The 27,943-nt window shown below is 38.4% G+C and overlaps 1 protein-coding gene across 1 annotated transcript in view; it reads right to left on the bottom strand.

Annotated features, from left to right (window-relative positions):
• PKHD1L1 (PKHD1 like 1) overlaps window positions 1-27,943 on the bottom strand; it is a 154,434-nt gene that overhangs the window by 52,158 nt on the left and 74,333 nt on the right. The window contains exons 39-53 of the mRNA XM_060127562.1: window positions 24,565-24,813; window positions 23,701-23,850; window positions 22,103-22,277; window positions 20,992-21,148; window positions 20,094-20,250; window positions 18,299-18,378; window positions 17,697-17,826; window positions 16,553-16,682; window positions 12,527-12,768; window positions 11,301-11,437; window positions 8,003-9,032; window positions 6,458-6,649; window positions 3,188-3,339; window positions 2,099-2,258; window positions 1,369-1,540 (exon numbers count right to left, since the gene is read on the bottom strand). Of these exons, the coding sequence (XP_059983545.1) occupies window positions 1,369-1,540; window positions 2,099-2,258; window positions 3,188-3,339; window positions 6,458-6,649; window positions 8,003-9,032; window positions 11,301-11,437; window positions 12,527-12,768; window positions 16,553-16,682; window positions 17,697-17,826; window positions 18,299-18,378; window positions 20,094-20,250; window positions 20,992-21,148; window positions 22,103-22,277; window positions 23,701-23,850; window positions 24,565-24,813 (3,313 nt within the window). The remainder of the gene's footprint in view (window positions 1-1,368; window positions 1,541-2,098; window positions 2,259-3,187; window positions 3,340-6,457; window positions 6,650-8,002; window positions 9,033-11,300; window positions 11,438-12,526; window positions 12,769-16,552; window positions 16,683-17,696; window positions 17,827-18,298; window positions 18,379-20,093; window positions 20,251-20,991; window positions 21,149-22,102; window positions 22,278-23,700; window positions 23,851-24,564; window positions 24,814-27,943) is intronic.

The following is a 27,943-nucleotide window of genomic DNA, read 5'->3' as shown; positions in this document are numbered from 1 at the left end:
AGGTGACACGGGTTCGAGCCCTGGTCTGGGAGGATCCCACATGCCATGGAGCGGCTGGGCCCGTGTGCCACAGCTGCTGAGCCTGCGCTCTAGAGCCCACCAGCCACAGCTACTGAGCCCGTGTGCCACAACTGCTGAGGCCTGTGCACCTAAAGCCCGTGCTCCGCAACAAGAGAAGCCACAGCAATGAGAAGCCTACACACCGCAGCGAAGAGTGGCCCCCCGCTTGCTGCAACTAGGGAAAGCCTGTGTGCAGCAACAAAGACACACGCAGCCAAAATTTTTAAAAAATTAAAAGAAAACAAAAAAAACAGAAGCAGACTCACAGGCATAGAAAACAAACTTATGGTTACCAAAGGGGAAAGGGGGTAGGGAGGGATAAGTGAAGAGTTTGGGATTGTCACATACAAGCTACCATATATAAAATAGAAAAACAAGTATGCACAGGGAACTCCAGTCAATATCTTGTAATAATCTATAATGGAAAAGAATCTGAAAAATGTATGTATATGTAACTGAATCACTTTGCTGTACACCAGAAACTAACACAACACTGTAAATCATCTATCCTTCAATAAAAAATAGGGACTTCCCTGGTGGCACAGTGGTTAAGAATCTGCCTGCCAATGCAGTCAGCCCGGGTTCGATCCCTGGTCCGGGAAGATCCCACATGCTGCGAAGCAACTAAGTCCATGCGCCACAACTACTGAGCCTGCACTCTAGAGCCCGTGAGCCACAACTACTGAGCCCATGCGCCTAGAACCCGTGCTCCACAACAAGAGAAGCCACTGCAATGAGAAGCCCGCACACCACAAAGAAGAGTAGCCCCCACTTGCCACAACTAGAGAAAGCCTGCCATGCAGCAACAAAGACCCAAAACAGCCAAAAATAAATAACATAAATAAATAAATTTATTTAAAAAAATAAATAAAAATAAAAACACTCACATACACAGACACAAAAAGACAGTTACTTATTCTAGAGAAAGAGATGCCACCTGCTAAGAAAGCATTGGATCAATGAGGACATAGTTTCTGGTGCTGTTGGAAGTTTGCAATCTCAGGTAATTCACTTAATGTCTTCAGGCTTCAGCTCTCTCACCTATATAATAAGGGAGTTGGTCTAAAAATCCAGATCTAACGTTCTGCAAGTATGAGATTCCCAGTAACTTTCACACATAATTTTTGTGAGATTTTTTTCCATTTTGTCATCAGGGTGGTTGTAAGGCTCAAGTGAAGCAATGAGTGTGGAAGTACTTTGGGACCTACTGTGCAGGAGAAGGGCACCAGTGTCTCAGCCAGGATGACATATGAAAAGGATGCTGTCAAGAACTATTGAAGTATATTAACGAACAAAAGGCCTGTATACTTATATGTGGCTGGTCGCTTCCTGGGAATTGGTTTTCTTGATGGAGGATGTACAGGAAAGCAATCTTGGAGAACACAGCAGTAAGCTTGGAAATTAATAACAACATCCTTCACATCAGGATCCAGGGTCCCAGAAATGGACTGGCTCTGATGAAGGTCATTTTTTCCTGACACTGAAAGTGAAGTAAAAGCAGTTTAAACTAACATGATGATCAAAGTACTTGAATGTAAACAAAATATGGCAATTTGAAAATATTCTTTGGAGAGTAACTTGGTATAATTCAAATGTATGGAATAGGTATGAAAAAATTCTGACAAAATGCACATGTCTGATTAAGAAGCAGAGTCAAAATACCTTGACAAAAACAAATATTTTAGAACTCGATTAAACTGTACTCTTAAATATTTTTATTTTCCAAAAATAATTAAATAATAAAAATGGAAACAAAATATATGACAGTTCATTGTACTCATTTCCTCTAATTTTGTGAAATAAATGTTGGGGCCAATTATGAGTGTTGGTGCTACCTCCAAACATAAAATGTAAGTTCTTAATTCAACTCAAGCCTCTTCCAGGGTGAATTTAGTCTCCATTCTTTAATTCAACAAACAGTTATTGAATCCTGCTATATACAAGGCACTATATAACACATTTGCCCATTAAGCAATTTTTCTCCTCCTTTAGATGAAGCAATAGATAAAACAATCACTTTTGCCTATTGAATACATACCCAGGTAATATAGAGTACTAGTGTTTGCTTCAAGGTGCCAGTCTCCATTCTTGCTAGTATTCCAATTCAATGGATTTGAAGAGCCGTTCCTCATATCAATGATATTAAACGTATCAGCATTTTGAGTGAAGTTATGAGATATGATTACATAGTCTTGTTCCTATGAAAGTTTGCAAAAAAGTGACTTGTTTTATATGCTAATTTTGATGACATTAATTAATTAACCCCATATTAAAACTTAACTTTTGGTTTTAGTTTGGTTTTCATCTTGCATTTGTATTTTGTTTATTAACGTTTTATCTGTCTATGGTAATAATGCTAACTCTATCACTAAGGCAATGAAAGTCTTTCTTTCTTTCCCTCTCTCTCTCTCTCTCTCTCTCTCTCTCTATATATATATATATATATACACGTACATATATATATGTATACATTCAGAGAATATTTAATTTCTATAATGTTTCAAAACATTTGAAACAGTGCTAGGTATTGTTTTTTTTGCTGCCCATATATAGTACAAGTAGAAGAATATGAACAGGGATGAAAACACCCAATTCAGGTGACCCTTAGCAGTGAAGAGTGGAGATTGATTTCAGAGTAAGCCATACAGAGGACTTCCACTTCACCTAAAAATGTTTATTTCTTCAAAAAATCTGAAGTACATAGTCACAGAATGTTAGATTCAGATAGAGCTAGGTGGTGGGAATATAGGACTCGGCCTGTTATTTTCTGTATTTGCTATATTTCAGAATACAAATAATAAAGCCTTTAACTGGTGCCCAAAACATCATAAGCACTGAATAAATGTTAGTTATTATCATGGTAATAATAACAGGGCACAAGCTTAGTACTACAGGGATGTGGCAGAAAGATGGCTTACTTCTGATTCTTAAAGGAGGGGTTTTTTTTTTTTGGCTTGCTTCTGAGATTTAGGATGGGTAATAGAAAGTGTGCAGACTTTACCAGGTCAATATGTGAGGCAAAGGCATTCTGGGCCTCACAGTTGGTGTAAGGATGAGTGTGTGGGCTCCTTTAGAGTAATATGTAATCAAAATTATTAGAAGATGGATTATGCAACTCTTTGTTTACCTTAAATCCATAGAATGTTGACGTATACGAAATGTTGGTTATGTGATCTACACTTTTAAAATACCAGTTAATGTGCTTTGCATTTGGAATCAGAGCCATCCATCCAGACATATGAGTCAGTCGTTTCTTCTGAAAGGGAACAATGCTTGTGCCTATAGAACATAAAACAAATCACAGTAATCTCTACATGTAGAAAATTCCTTCTCTTATGAACAAGCGCAAAGGTAAATATTACTCTAGTCTATGGAAGTCTCTAAAGAGGTCAGTATAGTATTTCATTACTTATGTTCTAAATGTCTTTGTTTACCTGAAGGCCCCACTGTTCGATATCACACTTAACTGAAACATAAAATGCTTTCTCACTTGGAGTTCTGAATTGAGATGGAGCCTTTATTCCTTAGGGAAAAATAAAACTGAACTATGATGACAATAATGACCACTAAGACAAAAGTGCTTAAATATATCAATGCAATTTTTAAAATACATCGATCTAAAATATAATTCCATTTCTATTCTTTTAAGAACTTAGTTCTTCAGAATCCTTGATCTGCAAAATATGCAAATATAAGTCCTGAACTTTATTAGATTCTCCTATATGGGTTGTGTTAATCAAAATCAGCCTAGCAAGTATGAATACAAAGCTTTGATTCAGAGCCCTTAAGGAACTAGACTAAAGTAGACCTACCTCTAACACTGGCCATGATACCCTAAATTTTGTGAATGATGAACTTGGAACCTGAACTACCTGTAATAGGAAAAAAATTTAATTTGAGAGAATGCCTGACAACTTCAGTTGAAGATCTGAAAAGATCTCTCACAATATAAAGAAAAACATCTGTGATTAATGAATTATTTCTGTTCTTTCCTCTCCCTTCTCTCTTTCTTTTCTTCTCTGATTGAATTTTATGTTAAATTTGCAACCTCTTCCCTTACAAAGTTAGGTGGAAGAAGCTAGGCGCAAGATTACAAAATGAACTGTCATTCTTTTCCTTTGGGGATAAGGCAAAACAAATTCCAATATAAAGGAGGAACAAATTCTTTTTTTTTCTTTTTTTGGGTTCGCGGGCCTCTCACTGTTGTGGCCTCTCCCGTTGCGGAGCACAGGCTCCGGACGTGCAGGCTCAGCGGCCATGGCTCACGGGCCTAGCCGCTCCGCGGCATGTGGGATCTTCCCGGACCGGGGCACGAACCCGTGTCCCCTGCATCGGCAGGCGGACTCTCAACCACTGCGCCACCAGGGAAGCCCAGGAACAAATTCTTTGGCTTATGAATTAGCATTAAGTTTTGAAAAGCCCATGACCAGAGGCACTAAAAACTCACAGTTTAAAAAGACCTGCAGAGTATGAGAAGAACCATGATAATTTGGATTATTCAGCAAATATCCACTCCTCTCCCCTCCTTGAGGGCAGTATAGACTTCCCTGCTCTGTGGATACTGGGTGATTTCTTTGGTCCCTCTGCTATTGGCAGAACTGACACTGCAAAGACTTAAAAGTGCTTGCTGGGTGAAACATGCCCTCTTGAGGCTCTGTCACTGCAATGCAAAGAGGCTCCGCCAGGAGAATAGTGGGTAGCATACTAAGGTGACCTTTGGCATATGCAGACGGAAAAGTTATATAGATCTTGGAGGACAGAAATCTAATTCAACTTACCCAAGTGGAAATCTGCTACCTCTTACCTATTTCCTAGATCCAAGCCAATTCACAGACTGGAAGCAGCTCCACTGAGTGGGAGAAATCTGTGGCCATTTATCAGGCTACTGCATACTAAGGAGAGGAGACTCTCCAGACCTTCCAAGAGTTGTTAGCTTCTGGCTCTGAACTGATACTAACCCTCAGACACCCTAATGCCACCATGGTCTACCAGCTGGAGTGGCGGCTTATGAAGGCCAGGCCCTAGAATGAGTCTTTCCTCAGTCTCATGCCTGGTCCACTGAGGCCACCGGCTCATCTTATGGTTATTCCTCCAGTTCCAAAATGTATAGTGGGAATAGGCATAGAACTTTGTTTGGAAGAAGGGCAGAAGTTGAAATTCTCACAAGAAATATCCTTCCAAGAGGACCTGATGACATGGAGTGGAATACCAAAACCCCAGCATGTCCTGATGGATTTGACCCAGCTATAATTTTAGCAGTTATAGTATGGCTGGTATAATTATGCTACACGTTTTCAAAATTCACTTGGCCTATATTGAGATACATAATTTTAGTTTCAAATTGCAAGTTTCTACCTTGTAAATATGATTAAATGTGGAAATTTGGGAACGCTGTCATCAAGAAGCTACATCATTTAGATTTATGCAGAAAATGTAGAAAACTGTATTTGAGAATCATCTGATAGCAAATGTTTGGTTCATCAATGCCTTTCCTATTTTCCAAAATCTGCAGTCTGTCAGAACAGTGATATGAGAGTGGATTAATTGTAGATAGATATTTTAACTAATAATTCACAGACAGATGATGGATGTGTGGATGAATGGATGGATGGAATGATATAAAGATCTGAGCCAATCAGGGCAGGCCAGGTCAGATGTGATGAGAATAGTTATACTTAGTAACTGGAAGAATTCCTAATGGAGGGCGGGAAAATCACGCAGGAAGGACTGAGTGAACACTCTAGGAACCATGCTCCCCCACTCTGTTACGAAGATAAAAGAAAAGCAATTCTAAAACCTTGAGGGGGGAAAATGCAGATATTAACGCCACAGTGAAAAATCTGAGACATGTGAGAATCAGGGTTACTACTATATCCCCATTTGACTTGCTTGTCTGGCTGGTGCATATGCCAGATGCATCATGAATAATGACAGTAAATTAATGCAATCTAGTCAGGCAATGATGTCAAGCCCATCTGGTGTTCCAGGTACATTAGCTTTACTGAAACAAATCAGTAAATTAACAGTCTCTGTGCAGCTATTGACCTAGCAGATGCTCCCCCCATCCTATTTCAATCAGCAAAGATAATCAAAATAATTTGCTTTCAGTGGCAGAAAAAATGGTATATTTTTACTGTCTTGATCCTAAAGCTATGTCAACTTTCCTGCTGTCTGTCATAACATTGGCTGGAGGTTCCTTGATCAGCAGAATGTCATGCTGGTCCAGGCGTTTATTCAATACTCCTCACAAGCCCATTTTGGGATGTGATATTTGTTTCCTGCCTGGTTTCTGACTGATATAAATATTATGCTTTTCCCAGTGTTCTCAAGAAGATGATGATGAAAATTGAGGAAAACATATTTAAATGAGTGGTTTAAATGACTGTGTTCTACTTACCGAAGGAGTCTGAGAGAACCACATCCTTTTCAAGCAGAGACACCGGAGAAGGCTTGTTGAATGCCAGCCGGTGGAAGCTGACCGAGGCGTCACAGACAGACCCAGGGAATCCTATGCTCCACTCGGCTTCTTGACTGCAGTGAGAAGGGTCCAGCAATGAGCTGTGTGGAATGACGGTGTGTCCTTTGTGACCTAGGAAATGAACACAAACAGCTGACTTCCTATTTCATGTTAGAAAACTAAAAAGCTAAACTGTCTAAAACATACATTTACTATAACCCATAGTGCCACAAATACAATCTAAAAGTCTAGGTTCCTGGGGTTTTTTTTTGGCATGGGGTAAGGGGACCTCTACAAAGGCTTTGCAGTGGACTCTTCTGTCAGGGAGCTTATCATGGACGCAGCTGAAAAATGGGATCTGAAGCACCCGTGAGAGCCAAGGAAGGGGATGGGATGTGGGATAAGTAACTTGGTCAAGGACACACGGAAGGATGCAAATCCAGGCAGTTTGACCACAGAGCTTGTGCTCTCAACCAATGGACTGTCAACAAACTTAAGAATCTAAGCTGAATTAAGTAAGTGAATAAAGGTCACACAAAGCTCTGAATATTAGAACCATCTAAATGTTCTCCCTCTTAAAGCCACAGTTAGAACAGGAGACAAGTCAACAACTGTAGTTGAGAATTCAGTCTGTTTGAATATTGAGATGAACCTTCCATCTTTCAAAGGCTTTCAAATATCTGTAGCTTTACTTGTCAATTGTCTCTCTCTTGTAAAGTATTATGCAGAATGATATATACACACACACACACACACACACACACACACTTCCTATCTGATTTTGCCAAGTCATTATCATTAAAATTTTATAAAAATGCTAAATTCTAGAAACCATGATTATTTACAAAAGGATTTGACTTACTCTGAACTTAAAATGGTAGAAAAGATTTAACCTACAAAGAATGTTGAATTTTGTACTAGAGTTCCCATATTCTTTGAATCAATTCCAAATTCAGAATTTAGATTGGAAAGAAAAAGGCCAACAGCAGGCCTGTGACTTATTACTTCCCTCTAAGGTACTTGAGCAGGATACAGCCAGTCTGTTGCTTATGTAAATAAACCTGGAATTTATACATTTATTGGGCATGACTGGCTGGAGAATCTGGGTAGTCATGTAAAAGCAGTTTCCTCTGCGTAATTAACTGAGTACAAAATGGAGGCATTCTCAAATGAAATGGCTTCCTATTGTGATCAATATTCCATAAATACTGCTCAAAATTTGCTGTTAATTCAAAACCAAAGTGCAAATGCAGGAGAAAAGGGACATGTTTGGAGGCTGCATCTGATCGTTTGAGACTTTGCTAGAAAAGGATATCTCATCTATGCCTAGTGTTGACCTATATCCTTAAGTCATTAGGAAAGTTCGGCACCAGTTAAGATCTGTGATTCACCTGAGTCTGCTTTGACAATTCAACTCTCTGTGTTAACACAAACAAAAAAATATATTTCCAAAGTATTTTATCAGAAATTAAAACGTCACATTACCTGTAAGTGAACCATCAACATCAATCAGTACCGCTTCATGTTCCCATCGAAAGCCAGCCTTGTTTGTTGTGTGAGAATATTGGATGTCAATGAATTTTGCACTCCAGCCTCCACATCTCTCATTACAAACGCCAGTGATGGACGTCACTCCCAAAGCTGCACAGCTGGGACGGTCAAAGTTCATGAAGTGTACGGAAGATACAGTCAACCCTTCACTAAATGGGAGAACCAGGCCTTTCATTGTGCAAAATGCAGACCCCATTCCCAGTTCATCAACATGACCAACTATTTTGGCATTTTTAATCACTGCTCCAATGGCTTCACCCCATCCTCCAACGTAAGGAGCCAGGATCCTCTTCGTTTCAATTCCAGCCTCATAATTATTGACCATCACGAAGTTATGAAACTGAAGTGCACCCCCGTTGACCCATTCAGCTCCTTTTTGACAATTCCAAGTAGTGAGTGCATTAAATATTGCAGGCTCTGGCACTGAGGAAGTACAAGATCCTGTCTGCATGGGGAAATAGTCTTCAAATATCCACAGTCCAAACCAACCTTGAGAATGAACAGTGTTATTAAAGAATTCTCCAAGAGGAACTCTTTTTTGGCAAATGTTTCGGTCATAAGATGGCCCATCAGGGTGGTTGTTCATCCGGTACCAAAAGCCAAAGTGAGTGCCACCAGCAGCTGCATTGTGTCGTATGGTGTTGTTTGGATTGGTTACCCAAAATGCAGCTGGAGTCACGTCGTCATTCAGAAGACTAGTACTTTGCTGTACAAATACTGCCAAGTTGTATTGCAGGATATTGCCATGTTCAATACCATCTTCTATAAAAAATGCTCCCCCCCTGATATCATATATAATATTCCTCTCAACCAGAAGGTGATGTGTGTTATGGATAGCAACAGCTCTGTTATAGGTCTGGTGAATTGCACAGCCTCTTACATAAGATTTAAACTGTAAATCTCCAAGCAGGTGCCAATGTATTGGATATCGCCCCAACCGGAATGCCTGTCCAGCATGGAATATCTGTCAAGCCCAGAAATCACAGCTATTTAGTGATACACACAGACTCAGAGTTTGCCTGGCTCATACCTTCTTGTTTCAAAAGAATATCCACTTTTACATTAATTATTATTAATGCATTTATATCTCCCATATTATTCCTGTTTATCATTTAAAAATGTTGTCTGACCCCCAACCCACCTTGTTCTATTCAATCTATAACAGCCCATACTTGTTATCAAATGAATGAATGAACAAAAACCATCTTCGACTCTTCTGCTTTTCACCTTGCTGTTATGAAACTTTCGTGTTCAGCAACATACCTCGTAAAAGACTTCTTTTTCTCCTTCACTTTGATTCTTTTTTAATAAGAAGAAACATTTCTTGAATGTTTACCATGTGCCAGATATTCTGCTAAATGTCTTATATGCATGGTCACAGTCTTTACCACAATCTTAGGAAGTAGCCACTTATCATAAGCTTCATTTTACAGATGAAGAAAGTGAAATTTAGAGTATCTTGTTCATGGTCACAAAGTTTCATTTAAACTCACTGGTCTAATTATAGAGTTGGTGCTCTTATTAACCACTCTGCTATATTTTCAATAGGTCTACGATCTAATAAGCTAATACAGAAGATGCCTCTGTGTGTGTGTGTGTGTGTGCATGTGCGTGTGCCTGTGTGTGTGTGTGTGTGTGTGTGTGTGTGTAATATGATCTCATAAGGTTTGGAAATAAATGGTAGGGCATTTATTTATTTTCATTCTTCATCTAAAAATAAAAATTAACTATTAATAATATTTATTATACAGATCGACACTGGCAACCTCACTCCATATCCAGATGTTACATGTGTGTAACATAACCTAGGAGAAGGTTTATTTTTTACAGTATGCAGTCATTGACTCTGCCACCCTCACTGCAGGTGAGTGAGCTCTTCCAAATTTAATGGATTTATGGATTTTACTAACCTTCCTTCCCATCCTTCCTCCATTCCTTCCTTTTACTGAATACTTGATAGAAACTGTGCTAAACCCAGATTATATAGGCTGAATATGAATAAGATACAGAGGAGCTCCTGATCTCTTGGGCATAACTTGCATATTTATTCTTTTATTTGTTCAGTTAATAGTCAATTGAGAATCTGCTATAGGCTAAGTACTGTTCCAGCTACAGAGGAATCAGCAGAAAACCAGAAGGACAAAGATATCTGAACTAACTGAGTTTATGTTCTAGAGGAAGAGATAAAAAACAAATTAAAAATATATCAGGAGTTATGAGTTAATAAAGAAAAACAGGTGTTTGGGCAGCTATTTCAAATAAAAGTGGTGAGGAACATCCTCTCTGAAGAGATAACATTTGAGAAGAGACCTGACTGAAATGAGTGTGAACCATTTAAGTACCTGGTGGAGGAGCATTCCAAGCAAGATGAAGAGCAAGTGCAAAGAACCTGAGACAGGAGTGTGCCTGACATGGGCAAGAGACACAGGGAGGTCTATGTGGCCGGCATGGCAGGCGCCAAGGGTAGATCACACAAGATAGAGGCCAGCAGGGGGTCAGATCACGTGGATCCTTTGGAAAAGGCTTGGACTTTTTATTTTTTTATTTTTTTAAATTTTTTTTTATTTGAAGTGGGCCTCTCACTGTTGTGGCCTCTCCCGTTGTGGAGCATAGGCTCCGGACGCGCAGGCTCAGCGGCCATGGCTCATGGGCCCAGCCGCTCCGCGGCATGTGGGATCTTCCCGTACCGGGGCACGAACCCGTGTCCGCTGCATCGGCAGGCAGACTTTCAACCACTGCGCCACCAGGGAAGCCCAAGGCTTGGACTTTTTGTTTTAGGTGTAATAGGAAGCCACTGAAGAGCTCTGAACAGTGTGTAGCAAGATCTGATTCACATTTAAAAATTGGACTTTGGCTGTGGTGTGGAGACTTCACTGCAGAAAGGGTGAAAGCAGGAAGACCAGTTAGGAGAAAGGCACAGTAGACCAGGTGAGAGGTGATGGTGGCTTGGGTTAGGGACCAGGTGAAAAAGGTAGAAAAACAGTACATTCAGGATACAGTATTTTGTGGGCAGAGTGGATAGACCTTGTTAATGAATTTGATGTGGGGTGTGATAAAAACAGAGAAACAAAAATTTGGCATGATTATGTGAATGAATAATTGGATGTATTAAAATCATCTGTTTATGTCTCCTCTACCAGATTATAAGTAGCATCTGGCAAAAAGCAGGTGCTCAATTCACATTCATTGTATGGAAAACTTTGGACAAAGCGCTAACGATAATGCCTCTTACCTCTACGTATTCTATTCTTCCAGTTACCATGTCAGCACCAGGTATCGGAGCATGAAACATAATGCATCCACCAAACTGGTCACTTCCTAGTTCTTCTCCAAACCTTCCTTGGACACATGTCTGTGTAGCAAATTCACCTTTAAAAATATTTTTTAAGATATCGTAAAGAAAAACCGTGTCAAAATCCTCTAATTATATAAAGACTGTTTCTCATACCTAATTATATCTTTTTATTCACATACAATTTTAACCTCACCCTGGAACATAATTATTTGCGTTCACATTATCTCCTCCTCTGCATAGTAAGGAAGGTAAGTGCCTTGTCTTGTTCACCTTTGAAACCCCTAAAGTACTCAGGTATTTTGTTTTATTATCGCTGAATTTATTTTCCCCAGGATTTGGGATTAACATAGCTAATACGATCTTACACTGGTACAAGATTAGAACATGCATTATCTCACTTAATTCTTACAACTATAGTAGGTTGGCAGAACAGGAAGTATTTTTATTTTACACAGGATGAAACTAGGTTTCACAATGGACATTGTGAGACCACGCAGATGAAATGGAATCAGAACGCAGGTCTTTTGACATTGATCAGTAAGCTTTGTCTTATGCTTCCCATCGAAGAAAAGGCTGTATCTAAGCTGTATCAGCTATTATTCAAGTACTTATGGGATTGTAATGGTAGTGGTGATTACATAAAATATTTAAAAGAGACTTGTGAAATGCACTGTGCTTCTTAACTACACACATACATTTATATGGTTATACACAGTTTTATAAATACATATATGTATATAATATATATGAGAACTGTTGTAAGTTAATTATAGCCACGGAACCAGTTCCAACTATTGACACCTGAGAAGAAGGGACACATGTCACTTCAGGACCAAAGTAACAAACTGCTGGTGCTTAACTCTCCAGCCTTCTCACCTCCTGTCTCAGAGATCATGGAAACCCATGTTGAGATTAAGTCTCCATCAGCCTAGACCCTGGAAAGTAACAATGAGCAGAGCCCCCCTGTTGACCCATATTGGACACGTGTAGCATCAATGAGAAATAAACCTTTATCATTTTTAATCACTAAGATTTGGGGATTATTTATTGCTAAAGCATAACCAAGTCCATTAGTTGTCAACAGGGGCTGATTTTGCACACAGGGAATATTTTTGCAGTGTCTATAAACATTTTAGGCGACACGCTAAGGCTGCTAAGACTACCTGTGTCAAATCCATCAGGGCATGCTGGAATTTTGTTATTCCACTCCACGTTGTCAGATCCTCTTATTAAAATATTTCTTGTAAGAATTCCAATTTCTGCCCTTGCTTCAAACAGAGTTCCATCAGGGAGGGTGACAGTGATTCCTAAGTGTGTGTAATTCAGCGGATTAGTTAGCGTTATGTTCCTGCCACCAGCAGATACAGATGCAATGGTCCTTTTTTCATTCTCTTGTTGGCTGTGTCTGTAAAAATTTGAACCAAAAACTCTCAAAATTAATATAAATTAACATAACAGTGTTTTGCTGTATTTGTTTTATGCTATTCTGAACACTCATCTGTAAAACAGGAAAACTTTTTATGTCATACAATATTCTGCAGAGGAATTCCAAGACGGTATTTTACTCTTTCTTAGAGTAACTGAATAAATTTTACAGATGCATTTCAATTAAATAAATATTTTCCAAGTGCTATACTTGTTCACAGAACTGGACTAATTCTATAAAGTATTCAAAAGTACTATTCATTTATAACTTTGAGGATCACACTCAGTGGTTGTCAATCAGGGATGCTTTCATCCCTCCAGGGGACATTTGGTAATGCCTGGACACATTTTCGGTTGTCGCAACTTGTTCGGGGTGCTATGTTACTACTAGAAGGTAGTGGCCAAGGATGTACCCAAATGTCCTATGATACACAACAAAGAATTATCTGGTCCAAAATGTCAATAGTGCTGAGACTGAGAAACCCTTACAGAGGGAATCCATTGGAGGTTCCTGAGCAGGGAAAAGAAATGACTGAGGTGAGCTCAGGAGTTCTCATTTCTACCAATTCCTTCAACACATACCAAGTTCCAGCAAAAGGACTGGCCAAATCTATAATATACACATTCATGTACTGAGTCCTTCCAACAAAGACTTATTGAGTGTCCATCCTGTTTTCTAGGCACAGAGCAAAGTATTGGGGATACCAAGCAGAAAGTGCCCCTGACTTCAGAGAGACATGTGTTTCTATGGCTGATTGTGTATTATCTACTAAAGCATCATTGGTGCTGTTGACAGAGGTGCCCTTAGAGGAGTTACCTCTGTATCTTCCTGACATTCCTTTTTGATTCCTCTCTCCCTTGGCAAATCTTTTTCCTCCTTTAACTACCAGTTTAAATAACAATGTCGCATGTGAAACACGTTGAAAGGCACCTCTCTCACCTTTCCCAACTCTTCTTCTGGACTCCCAGTAAGCTCTGCGTGAGGCCCCATCAACACTCACGGTCACCACACTGCAGTCCTACCACCCATTTACTTCTCTGTCCTTCCCATACCTGTCTGCTCCTCTAGGTAAGACACCCGTTAAATCATTCTGTATGCTGAGCACTTGGTCCAGTACGTGTCACAATTCAATCACAGTTTTTCCCTGACTGAATAAATCAATGCAGAATGAATTCCTGAGGTAAGAAGGTAGAGGAATGGAGCCCAAATAGGAAGATGGTGGAATATTCCAGGGTGAGGGGCTGAGAGTCTAAATTAAACTGAGTGCATGGAAAGCTGGTGGAAGAGGCATTTCAAGGGAAGGACCAAAAGAACCTGGTGATGTGCAGGAAGTGAAGAATGATGATAGTCAGAAGGTCACTAGGAAAGTTTTTATGAGGATCAAAATTAGACTGTAGGATTTAAAGGGAAAACATGGATAGCAAGAATGAAATGGAAGAAATGGGCATAATATTTAAGCAGTTCAATAATTTACAGAGAGAAAGAGAGAGAGAAGCTACAAGAGACAGGAGACCAAAGTTATTATTATTTTTTTTCCCAAGATGGTGGGTGGATGGGGAAACCCATAATTCCAAAAGACCCAGGGAAGGAATTGTAGGGTGAGAGGGCAGGGGGAGGTGAAGGTTAAGGATGCTTGAGAGAGGGTGTATCAATAGTACAAGATCCCTCAGGTGATTTGGACTGGCCTCTCCTGAATTCTCTTGAATTCAGATGAACAGAGATTTCTTTAGAAAAGAAGGTTCCAGGGAGTTCCCTCATGGTGCAGTGGTTTAGAATTTGCCTGCCAGTGCAGGGGACATGGGTTCGATCCCTGGTCCGGGAAGATCCCACATGGTGTGGAGCAACTAAGCCCGTGCACCTCAACTACTGAGCCTGAGCTCTAGGGCCCGTGAGCGACAACTACTGAGCCCACGTGCCACAACTACTGAAGCCCGTGTGCCTAGAGCCCGTGCTCCACAACAAGAGAAGCCACCACAATGAGAAGCCCGTGCACCGCAATGAAGAGTAGCCCCCCTCGCTGCAACTAGAGAAAGCCCGCACGCAGCAACGAAGACCCAATGCAGCCAAAAAAACAAAAACAAAACAGAAAAAACAAAAGAAGGTTCTAAAAAAGCATTTTTATATGTTATATGCACCTAAATGCACCTTTTCTTCCTTTGTAATAATATCTAACACTTATCTAGCACTAACTTTGAGTCAAGTTCTGCTCTGTTTTACACATATTAACTCACTTAGTCCTTACAGTAATTCTGAGATACATACTAACAGCATTCCAATTTTAGAGAAGCACAGAGAGGTGAAATAACATGACCTCAGGCCTAGTAAGTGGTATTGCCGGGGGTTGGACCCAGGCAGACTGACTTTAGAAGTAGTACTCTTTTCGTTTTTTTTTTTGTTTTTTTTTTGCGGTATGCGGGCCTCTCACTGTTGTGGCCTCTCCCGTTGCGGAGCACAGGCTCCGGACGCGCAGGCTCAGCGGCCATGGCTCACGGGCCCAGCCGCTCTGTGGCATGTGGGATCTTCCCGGACCGGGGCACGAACCCGCGTCCCCTGCATCGGCAGGCGGACTCTCAACCACTGTGCCACCAGGGAAGTCCCTAGAAGTAGTATTCTTAACCACCTGCATTATAAACTCTGAAATGGGACTTATGAATTAAATAGTGAACAATGAGTTAGATTTGATGGGAAACTCCTCAATTCTTGTTTCTTAAAATGAAATATCCCTAAACTAAGTTCTAAACTTACTCTTTTATTTCATCCAGAAAAGCTATAGATGAGGACTTTCTATTCTATTTGTAAGCCCTGTCATTTTGCTTTAATTTTGCCATTATGCAATTCCAAGGGCAGAGAAAAAAAGGGCACTTATAAAGCTAAGTATATATTTAACACTTCCTAATGTCTGCAAGTCTATTTTTAACTTGGAAAATGACAAACCCAAAATGCCACCTTGAATTCTAATTCTATACTGAGTCACGACCTTAACATAATTTAGCTGTTTCTTGTCATAAATTACTATTTGTTCCCTGATCAGCATCGACTATATTTTGCTATTGCTTATAATTTGAACAATAAAGCAAAAATAAGGCTCCTCTTGCTTCCTCTCCCCACCAGTATTCTTGGTGTAGCTGTGTTAGTTTTGTTCGTTTTATTTCTTATTTGCTAAAATATATAATTAAACAAATTAAGGGTCATAAGCAGCCTCGATTGTAAAATGTCAGACGTGTAAAAGGTCACGTTAATCATCACTCATACTATAATTTCCTTCCTCCCTTTTATTCAATCATTACTAACAATTTTGCTCCATGGGAGCCACTGCCAAGACTGTAAGATAAGAAAGAGTTCACTAGCTTCTTTCAAACGTGTCATTTGGTGGCGCCAAACAAAGAAGCTCATTTACATGTTTGCATGCGTTGATGCACTTAGCTAAAGCTCTCACTCAGAGGTTTTCAACTGACTTAATAGCAGAATGCTTTTGTCAAACGAAATCTTACATGGGAACTTAACCATGAAAATGACTAAAATCTTTTATTAGTACATATTCATACTTTTTCTCATGGTAAATTCAGTCAGTGGAAACTCAACACACTGGGGGTCAACCCAATGTTAATATTTGTCAAATACATATTTGGCTGTTCACGCTTCTTTATTCTAGGTTTCAAATTTAAATTAAATAGTTGTGGACCTTCTGAATCATCCCTTGTTTACATAGTTTAAAAAAGTCTCTATTCTAAATCAAAATTAGCGGGTCCAGAAGACATCATACCTGTGTCCTGTGCTTGCAATTACAATCTCATCTCCTGGTTTCCACGTTACTGCTTCGTGTAAAATCAAAGTCCTTTCCCCTGCCTTTGCAGTATGAGCCAAATGAGTCCAAATCACAGGAACAGGCAGACCTGGAGCCAACATACAAACCGAGAATTTCCTCAGATGTGTTTTCTTGGATATTGAGAGTTTCATGCATTTTAATCTTTTCCTGGATTGAATCAATTTTGAGAAAGTTCACTTTACCTTAGCATCTTATACCTTTCTCAAAAAAGAAACATTTAGAGTGCTTGCTTTATAAAAGTAATAATCAGGTTTGTAATAACATGTATAGGTCTATAAGTTTTTAAATATCCTTCTGCAATGACATATCCCATTTATGATAATCTTTATATGAACTCAATATAAATTGTGTGATACTACTGTTAAAATGGGCAGAGGCCTATTATCTTTGTCATTGTTGATAGGAATTGCTTAAATTGATAATCTGGAGACAAATGAAATGTATAAATTTCTGAAAATTCTATTAGTGTATATATTTAGCATAATGTAGGACATTTATGATCATAATGGGGTATCATCCTTATATATTCTAAACTTATAAAAGAGGTAGATTATTGCAATATAGAAGACTTCATATAAAAAGGATTCACACCATGCTTCCTTTAAATAATGCTACACTGATACCTCAAACATGATCATAATCATTTTTATTTGCTGATAATTTTCCACAGTACATATAGTTATAGAACAGTGCAAATATAAATTTATAGTTATATTTTAGAAAGAGCCCATTTTAAAATACAAATATAAGAAGTTATAATTTCTGCTTCTAGACTTAATGCCTTTTTGTTTAGATAGATGAATAAAGAAAACAATCAGTATGAACTGTTTCAAGTGCTAAATTAGGCAAAGGATGTGAAGGAAAGGTGTCCTAGGAGTGACCTTGGTTGTGAGTCTTGGTGGTCTGTAGGGGTTGATCTAACCTGGATAAAGGAGGGAAGAGATAAAGAGGGGTAGAGGGAACACGTAAAGACAGGAGAAGTTTGGCAAGGTTTCATTTAAAGAGAGTTATCAGGAGGATTATCTCTGGCTTCCTGGCTAGTCTCTCCTGGACCAGTTCCTTGAATCCTTTCGGCCCATACCATGCAGATCCAGGATTCCCTCCCGCACAGCCAGCGTCTTGGCGCCATATACCGGGAGCTCAGGAGATCGCAGGTGCCCATGCAAGGTAATGACCGCCTTGTGCTGAAATGGGGAGGCTTCCGTCCCAATCTGCAAGGGATTTCACAAGCATCATTCAGAAAGTGAAACTCGTTATCCACAACTCTAATCATTCAAAAGGAAATTGTTTTCTTTTCTCCCCTCTCTTTTGAGAATCAACTGTTCCATTCTCAGTATCTTTCCTCCAAAAGATAAACCTTACATTTTCCAGTCAGCTAAATATACGATGCCAGACCTTTGGAAAGTACACTGATTGACTTTAGCCACATCTCAGAGCTAATTTTTTTTTCTGCTCTATTTACAATTCTGCTCTATGAAAATATGCTTTATCTTCCCATTAAAAGCACAAAAGTATTCTAGGGAACTTTTAAAATCCAGAAAAAAGATTTTATGCTAAGAACAGAGACCTACACAAAGATAAACTAGTGAGAGTTTAGCATAATTAACTGTCCATTTTACACATAATATTTTAAAAAGAAATGGAGAGGTTAGCAATGAATACAGATCAAGTTCTCTCGTATACCTGAAGAACGCCTCCATCTGTAATTAGAATATTTTCTGCCTGAAGTTCAATGTCAGCTTCATCAAATATTAGAGTTCCACCTAAAAACCATACAATTTTGAAATATATCACAAGGAATAGTCTTATTAAAAGCTATTTCTTAAATTATACACTAAAATTTAACTTCTTATTCCTATCTGCTGTCACCATGCATGTCACTTTACTTCAGCTCTTTGGCAACATGAAGTATAAAAACTTCAGACAAAGGCTTCCCTGGTGGCGCAGTGGTTGAGAGTCCGCCTGCCGATGCAGGGGACACGGGTTCGTGCCCCGGTCCGGGAAGATCCCACATGCCGCGGAGCGGCTGGGCCCGTGAGCCATGGCCGCTGAGCCTGTGCATCCGGAGCCTGTGCTCCGCAACGGGAGAGGCCACAGCAGTGAGAGGCCCACACACCGCAAAAAAAAAAAAAAAAAAAAAAAAAACTTCAGACAAGACCCAGGGAGCTGCTAGGAAATCAAACCCCAGGGCAGATTATTCCCCCTTGATCATTTGTTATTTTAAATGTTATTAAATAGTGCAGCTACATGAATTCTAGTTCTATAAACACAGGACCTCAAAATATAAATTAAGAATCAAAAATTAAAATAAAAGAAAAACTCTTTTCATAAACTATTGTAATGCCAACATTAGGTCTGAACTTTTATCCACTAATTTGCACTAGCAACAGCTATAGCCTGATTAGCATTATTAAAGAATGTGCTGAGATACATTTTTTAAGAGACTGATGTAAATTTGTGGACAGTGAAACTTTACCTGTCCAAAGGTTCAGTAGTTAATAACTTCAAGTAACTGAAACACTGCTGTCGTCCCAGAAGTTAAAACAAAAACAAAATGCAAAGGCCTATGAACAGCTAAAACCATTATGGCAAAGTTTATATACTAAAGCCTCAAGTGTTTTACTCTCGCCAATTATTGTTTCTTTTACACACAATTGTCACAGTTCTGGTTATTTAGCTTGCTGTATTAAAAATAGGATATTAAGAAGCAGAGAGAACTTCGTGTAACAGTTGAAAGCAGGTTCACAGGCAAAGGTTAAATCACAACCTGGCATCCAAGAGGAGTCAGGGGGGTCATTAGTATAGAATTTAACAAAGCTCTATGATTTTTATAACCCCTAGGACCCACTATACTAGTGTTTTTCTAAATGGGAAATACCTTGTTACTGTTGTAATCCACTCCATGTTCATTGGCATACACATACACACACACACACACACACACACACACACACAGTTATTGAAACAAAAGTTTCATGAAACACTTGACTTTAAAAGACGCTTACCCATATAAAAGATGCAGTACACTCAGATATTTTCTTTTTTTTTTTTTTTTTTGCGGTACGCGGGTCTCTCACTGCTGCGGCCTCTCCCATTGCGGAGAAACAGGCTCTGGACGCGCAGGCTCAGCGGCCATGGCTCACGGGCCCAGCCGCTCCGCGGCATGTGGGATCTTACCTGACCGGGGCACGAACCCGTGTCCCCTGCATCGGCAGGCAGACTCTCAACCACTGCGCCACCAGGGAAGCCCCCACTCAGATATTTTCTATTCTATTTCATTAAAAGATTCTGGTTGCAACGCAATAAAAAATTTCATAACCACAAATGGAATAATACTCAATTTAAAGAACTCAGTACTAAACTCTGTATTCAAAACCTGATACAACTATGGATGTTCATAATCATGAATTTCGATTAAATTAACTTCACAGAACCATTTCACAGGCAGAGTCTAATAAACAGATTTTCAGAAATTTACCCTGAATAAGCAACATTTTCAGGATAGGGGTATTCTGATCCAGCAAAATTGTCTGTCCTTTTGTAATAACAACTAGTGAGCCTTCCTCTGGGGGCGATGCTCCTCCCCACGAGAAGTTGGAGGACCAAGCATCAACATATAGGAAGTCAGCATTATCCTGTAATAGAAATGAGAGACTTTAAAATTTAGAGGTTTTATCACAATTCTTCATTTAATTCCTCAAAATGAAGAAATCTAAAACAATGAACATTTTCATTAAGTATAACCTACTTTAAATATGTTAGAGCTGCCTGTTGATTAATTTCACAATAATAAAAAACTAAAAAAGCTATTACCAATTACCCTGCAATCCAGAATAATTAGAAATCTGAAATAATAAAATTTTAGTAACAAGCAAAAAAAAAATAACCTACCTTAAATTTATTATAGTCACATCTTAGTTATTTTTTGGAGACATTAACAAAGTAAAGGGTCCATTAATGGGACTTCTCTGGTGGCGCAGTGGTTAAGGATCCGCCTGCCAATGCAGGGGACACGGGTTCAATCTCTGAACCAGGAAGATCCCACATGGCGTGGAGCAACTAAGCCCGTGCACCACAACTACTGAGCCTGAGCTCTAGAGCCCACGAGCCACAACTACTGAGCCCACGTGCCACAACTACTGAAGCCCACACGCCTAGAGCCTGTGCTCCACAACAAGAGAAGTCACCACAATGAGAAGCCCGCATGCCACAACGAAGAGTAGCCCCCGCCTGCCACAACTAGAGAAAGCCCATGCGCAGCAACAAAGACCCAACACAGCCAAAAAAAACCCCAGCAACTCCATTACCAATTACTTCACCTCCCATAAGGCTAGTTTTTCTATTGCTGAGACTACTCTATCCAACAGCACTGTTACCAGTTTGGCCATGCCGATGCTTCTGATGTTGACATGCACTGGAGCCCACCCTGAAGGAGTGTGGGCATTTGTCATGCAGATGATATATGTCTTGTTGGAATACTCAATATCACATTTGGCTTCAGCTATGGTAACAAGAACATCCTGTATATTTTCACTGTAAAGTAAAAAAAAGAAAACAAAACATTGGCGTTTTTCTCAAATGTCTAGGTCCCATTGTCAAACCCTATTATTCATACGCATTATTGTAAAACTAATGATCTTACCTATGAGCTATCAAAGTGCAGACTGACACTTTTTTTCAGTAGTAAAACTTCAAAATATTTGTTGAGAAAAAAGTAAACAAAGAGATTAAGAGGTCAGGAAATAAAACTGTACAAACTAGCAAGTACTGCAGTGCTGGAGAAAAACTGCTTGGGTTCAAATTATTGAGAAAGTCTACATTGGTCTCCAAACAGGCACCTATGTAAGACACTTTCAGCGATTATCTTGCCTATGTGACATTTTTTGTCACATTCACAGACTTTGGAATTTAATCTCCATGTAAAAATGCAAGTCCAAGGTAGATAGGGTACTTGAGGAATTAACATTGCCCGCTATGATTTAAATGATCTGGGGTTTTGAAGTCAAACTTAATGTACTTGAAGGATGATGATAGGGCAGTACATAAAATTTGAGCCAAAATAATGAATATGTTTATGAAGAAGGAACCTAAACAGTTACAGTGAAATGGATGAAGAGATGTTTCATTGAGCCAATGAAGCAGATGATGGTTGGAGATGAGATTCTGGGGAAAGCATTAACAGTAAGGTGACTTATACTTGTGATGTTACTTACTAAGATCTGGGGAAAGTTATTTAGCCTCTCTAATTTTAGTCTTCTAGCCATAAAATGGTATTAAACAATTCCTAAGAAGGTAAGGCAGGAAGTTTCTATGGGGTAGAAAGGTTCCTGACACAGAGTATGTAGTCAGTAAATGTAGTGTGGCTTTTGAGCAGGTGGGTGGACTTTACATGACTATATTCAAACACTGTCCTGGCGCACGAGAAAGCAGGCATAACGGCTGGAGTCTGGAAAGATTCACCGATGTATATGCACGTGAAGACAGTACCTGAAGCCTGATCCCAGGACTGTAAGTCTGGTGCCCCCTGCTGTACTGCCTCTCCTGGGAGCTATTTCAGTGATGAGTGGAGTCATTGACATGGTGTATATAAAAGGAGTCGGGGACTGAGATGAATTCTTCCCATTGACCACACTCACTTCACAGGCTTGCTTGGGTCCCCTGCCTATGATAAGAGGAATCAAACTGAGTTCGATTCTGCCATTAGGCCCTTATTCACGTCCAAAACCCCCAAATATTTTTAATAACATCTTCCTTTTCCCAAAGTCACTTTCACAGGCTCTATGTGAAGTAATAAAGATCTCTAGCAATAGTCAAACACACCACAAAATTCACGCACATTATCAACAGGGGAAAAACCCTTAGATCCTCCCTCAGAGCCTCTTATTGTAGACAATTCTACAAACCTGCCTGTTTGGTTTTCCAGTGCTAGAGGATTCAACACTGCAAATTAGAGAGGACGGAAGGAAGAACGGCTAATAGCAAGCACGCTGACAGCTGAAAGCGAGGTAACAGACAGAAAAGCTACAAAAACTCAATACAAAAACGCTGAAAAAAGAAGCGGAGCCACTGTTAAGGTAAACAAACCTTGACAAATCTTTATAGCATTACTGCATTAAAAAAAAATCAGAATACAACTCTGATGTTGAAATGATAAGTAAGCCCAGTCACAAAAGTGTTACATTTTCTTCAGTATTCTTTAAGAAGTCAGAAGAAGCAAAAATGTTTAGAAAAGCTTCATCACATTTTGTTAATGTTTTAAAAAAATGTTTGTCCATAAACCGTATCCTTTATTCATCTATATTATTCTCTTTAGTTCTTCTTAAATTTTGTTAGATAATGAAAATCTGCTGTGTACTTAAAATACCAGATACTTAAACTTCACAGTAACCCACTGAACTAGGGTTAATATTGTCTCCATTCAATAGATGGACAAACTGAAACAGAGAGGAGTTAAGTTACTTAGCTGAGGTGACAGTTAGTGGCAAAACAAATTTAGGGGCTCCTTAGAGCCCAGGCTTTTAACCACTAAGTAAAAATAAATAAGAGTAATAATAATAGCAAATCACATATCATGTTTCAGATACCATTCTATCCACTTCACATACATTAACTTATCAAGCCTCACAATAAGTAGGCTAATGTGATCATTTTCATTTTACAGAAGAGGAAACGAAGACACAGAGAGCTTGAATAACTTGCCCAAAGACACAGCTTGCGTTTGAATCTTGGCAACGAATTACCGGAGTTCACCCTCATAACCATTATACTATCCCCCCTTTTAAGGGAAAGTTAATACTCCAATAGGAACTAAAAACATGTTCTCCATTTGGCATGCTCTTTATGTGATAAACTGAAAAACTGCAGTTTACTAAAAACAATTCAGTTTAACCCAAATGTCATGAATCTTGGAAAATATTATAAGCCTAGAAAACAAAATTCTGAAGCAATTGCTTAAAATCAGGAAATTCATAAAGGTGATTCAATTGCCCCAAATGAACACAAAAAATTGAAAAAAGAAATTCAGACTGATCTCTATAAAATTAGACAGTTCTCAAAGACTTCCATTCTTTTTTCTGACTACTTACCATTATTAGGTGGAACTTCACATAATAATGTTGTGCGATTAGATTTCAGTCTGTTGACTGCACATTTGGAGCTACAAACTAATACAACTGAATTCTGTGGATTAAACCCAGTGCCTGTCACAGTCATGGTTTGACCACCACCGAAGCTCCCTAGTGAAGACATATAAAAGGGAAAGACAAAGTTAATGAAAAGATAACCTCCTCTGTACATATATTTAACTTTATTTTAACACCTGAAATGGAAGCAAGTCTCATTAAATGAAAAGATTTGCAGAACTGAAATTATTTATATTATATTATATTATATTATATTAGTGCAACAGAATCTCTTTTGATTGTAGTTTTTTAAAACCTTCACTGAGTAAATGTCACATCTGGTCATTTATTTGAACTACTTCCAGGAACTAAAATTTTATTTAAAAGAAATGTCACAAAGAATTTGAGTAGTCAAAACACAAATGTAAAGTTACCATTTTAGTTAAAAGCACATTGGTTATGCTTAAGGTTTTTAACCACTAAAATAATTTTCAAACAGAAAAAAAATACTTATTTAGATAGACATAATTACAGGCCAGTGATATCTAAACATGATTTAAAAACAATTTCCAAATAAAACCTGGACATTTTCAATAATATTAAATTTTAAATAAATTATATAGCACAAGAGAAATATAGGCATTAAACAAATATTTTGAAATGATTGATACCCTTGCATGCTTATTAATTTGATGCATAAACAAAAATATGTTAGTGTGTTATAGGAACTACACATTTTAGCAGGGTTTGAAGAATAGGTTTCTTTCTAAATAAATGCTTACTGAAACAATATAAAATATTTCTAGGTTCTGGTACATTCATGCCTACCTTGGCTTGGATGGATATTGTGAATAGTAAGTGGGTACTCAAATACAACTGTGGACACAGCAGAGCCTTTTGTCTTATGATGCATCGTAACAGGAAAAGTGCCACCAGCATGATCTCCAGCAATGCATTGCAATACAGTATCATTGACCATGGTCACATTACACTGAATGTTATTTATCATCACTGAAATTTCCAAGATATCAATACCAAAATTTGACCCATTGATCTGAATTTCAGTCCCTGGAGGACCTTAAAAACAAAAAGCAAACCATATAAATATAAATATATACCTAAATTCCAATACTTGCACATGCATTTAAAGATATACCCATGTACTTACATAAACAAAATAATATCCAGTATTTTAAAACTAATATAAATACCAACAGTACATGTCATGTCACATACATTTTGGCTATAATTTCATTGCAGCCTATGGTATCTTGATTATAAGATATTTATCTCAATGTTCATTATTTTCTAGCACATCTGTCCATTCTACAGATGAAAGTTGTAAGTTACTAATAATTCAGGCTAATGGAAAAGAGAGAAGATCTAGAATGTCTGGAGAATGAATGAATGCCTGAGCAGTGGGTGGTGGGTTAGAGCATATTTAGGGATGAGGTTTACTTTTTAAAACTTTTGGTACTTTCCTGATATTTGCAACTCTTCTGATGAATGGACTATTTTTCTTAATTCAAATATTTTCAATATATATGACTTGATAAACAAATTATGATATATAAATAATTAGGTATAAGATAGTAAATACAGAAACAAGGAATTAATTTAAAGACTTAAAGATGAATGTTGATGTTAATGCCTTGAACAAATGTACATAGAATAAAGTATCTCAATCCTTCTGTTCTCTTCCTTCCTTCTTTTGACAAAAAGCATTGAGGGCATTACACACATGGAATTTTTCACAGGGCATCCAAACACAGACCTACGTACCTAAATAATAAGTGAATAGTTATTAATCAACATAACTTGTTACAAATGCAGAGTCACCACGTATTAGTTTGCTCTTAATTCAAGTAGTAACAGTAAAAATAACTACATAATTGACCATAGTAAGTGTCACTGAAATGTAAGTTGCCATTTTAAAGACCATAGATATTGAGATCTTTCATGTTACCAATAGTTTTAAGATACAAGATTAAAAAATGTTTTCAGGTCCGAAGTTTTTAATCTTCTCTGGTATTTTCACCTTTCATATGGAAGTGTTCTAAGTGTGATGTATACCTTGCCTCTTCAGTAAATAAAATATTGGGTGGGCCAAAAGGTTTGAATGTTTTTTTCCGTAAGATGGCTCTAGTAGCACTTAGTTGTCTTTAACTTCATTTGAAACAATTTTGTTAGACTGTATGTGACAGCTGTCATATCAGCGTGCATTTTAAAAAAGACATCAAAATTGGTGAATTTTTGTGTAGCCATTTTAATATTGAAGATGGAAGAAAAAAGCAACATTTTTGGCATATTATACTTTATTATTTCAAGAAAGGTAAAAATGCCAACTGAAACGCAAAAAAAAGATTTGTGCAGTGTATGGAGAAGGTGCTGTGACTGATCAAACATGTCAAAAGTGGTTTGCGAAGTTTCGTGTTGGAGATTTCTCTCTGGACAACGCTCCGTGGTCGGGGAGACCAGTTGAAGTTGATAGCGATCAAATTGAGACATTAATTGAGATCAACATTATACCAGCCGACATACTCAAAATAGACAGCCGACATACTCAAAATATCCAAATCAAGCGTTGAAAATCATTTGCACCAGTTTGGTTATGTTCATCGCTTTGATGTTTGGGTTCCACTTAAGCGAAAAAAAACTTTTTGACCATATTTGCACATGCAGTTGTCTACTGAAACGTCACAGAAACGTTCTGTTTTTAAAACAAATTGTGATGGGCGATGAAAAGTGGATACTGTACAATAATGTGAAACAGAAGAGATCGTGGGGCAAGTGAAATGAACCAATACCGACCACACCAAAGGCCGGTCTTCATCCAAAGAAGGTGATGTTGTGTATATGGTTGGAATGGAAGGCAGTCCTTTATTATGAGCTCCTTCTGGAAAACCAAACGATTAATTCCAACAAGTACTGCTCCCAATTAGCCCAACTGAAAGCAGCACTCAATGAAAAGCATCCAGAATTAGTCAACAGAAAACACATAATTTTCCATCAGGATAACGCAAGGCCAAATGTTTCTTTGATGACCAGGCAAAAACTGTTACAGCTTGGCTGGGAAGTTCTGATTCATCTGCTGTATTCACTAGACATTGCACCTTTGGATTTCCATTTATTTCGATCTTTACAAAATTCTCTTAATGGAAAAAATTTCAATTCCCTGGAAGACTGTAAAAGGCACCTGGACCAGTTCTTTGCTCAAAAAGACAAAACGTTTTGGGAAGATGGAATTATGAGTTGCCTGAAAAATGGCAAAAGTAGTTGGAACAAAAGGGTGAATACGTTGTTCAATAAAGTTCTTGGTGAAAATGAAAAATGTGCTTTTTATTTTTACTTAAAAACCGAAGGCACTTTTTGGCCAACCCAATAGCTCAGTTCTCACTTGTCTACAAGTCTCATCTATCTTCAGATACACTGTTTTGAAAGATACATTCAAAGAGAGATGAGACAGAAATGGTTCATGGAAATAAGGAACATATGCCAATATGTTCTTCATTTGCAATGATTGCAAATATATGGGAGGAGGTATGCCATTGCTACTGTTAATATTTGCTTTTTAAAATTCTAAATGAGAAAACTTGACGTCTAAAAGAAAATTTCAATAGCAAACTTCTTGAAGGCACAGAATACATCTTACCCAAACCTGATACATTTCCTGGCACTGTAAATTAACAATTAACAAAGACTTTTTTTAAAAGGCCAACACTTAATAAGTTCTTTATTTTATTTATTTTTAAAGAAATATTTATTTATTTATTTGGTTGCGCTGGGTCTTAATTGCAGCCGACAGCCTCCTTAGTTGCAGCTCGCTGGCTCCTTAGTTGTGGCAGGCAGCCTCCTTGGTTGTGGCATATGAACTCTTAGTTGCGGCATGCACGTGGGATTTAGTTCCCTGACCAGGGATCAAACCTGGGCCCCCCTGCATTGGAGCATGGAGTCTTATCCACTGCACTACCAGGGAAGTCCCTTAATAAGTTCTTTATTAAAGGAAACTTTTAAGTTGCATTATATGAATGAGATTTTTTAACCTTATGAGGAAGGTATGTGCATGTGTAAGGAAACTGATATTTTAAGAAACTTGTCCAAAGTTTCACCACTGGAAAGTAGAAGAACCAAGGTGTGAATCCAGGTATTAAGGCCATGTTCTCAGCCATTAGACTATAGCTGCCTCTTCAGAAATCATTACATAGAT

This window comes from Lagenorhynchus albirostris, chromosome 17 (genome assembly GCF_949774975.1).
Source record: "Lagenorhynchus albirostris chromosome 17, mLagAlb1.1, whole genome shotgun sequence".
Classification (NCBI taxonomy): Eukaryota; Metazoa; Chordata; class Mammalia; order Artiodactyla; family Delphinidae; genus Lagenorhynchus; species Lagenorhynchus albirostris.
This window is presented reverse-complemented; position numbering and strand designations above follow the sequence as displayed.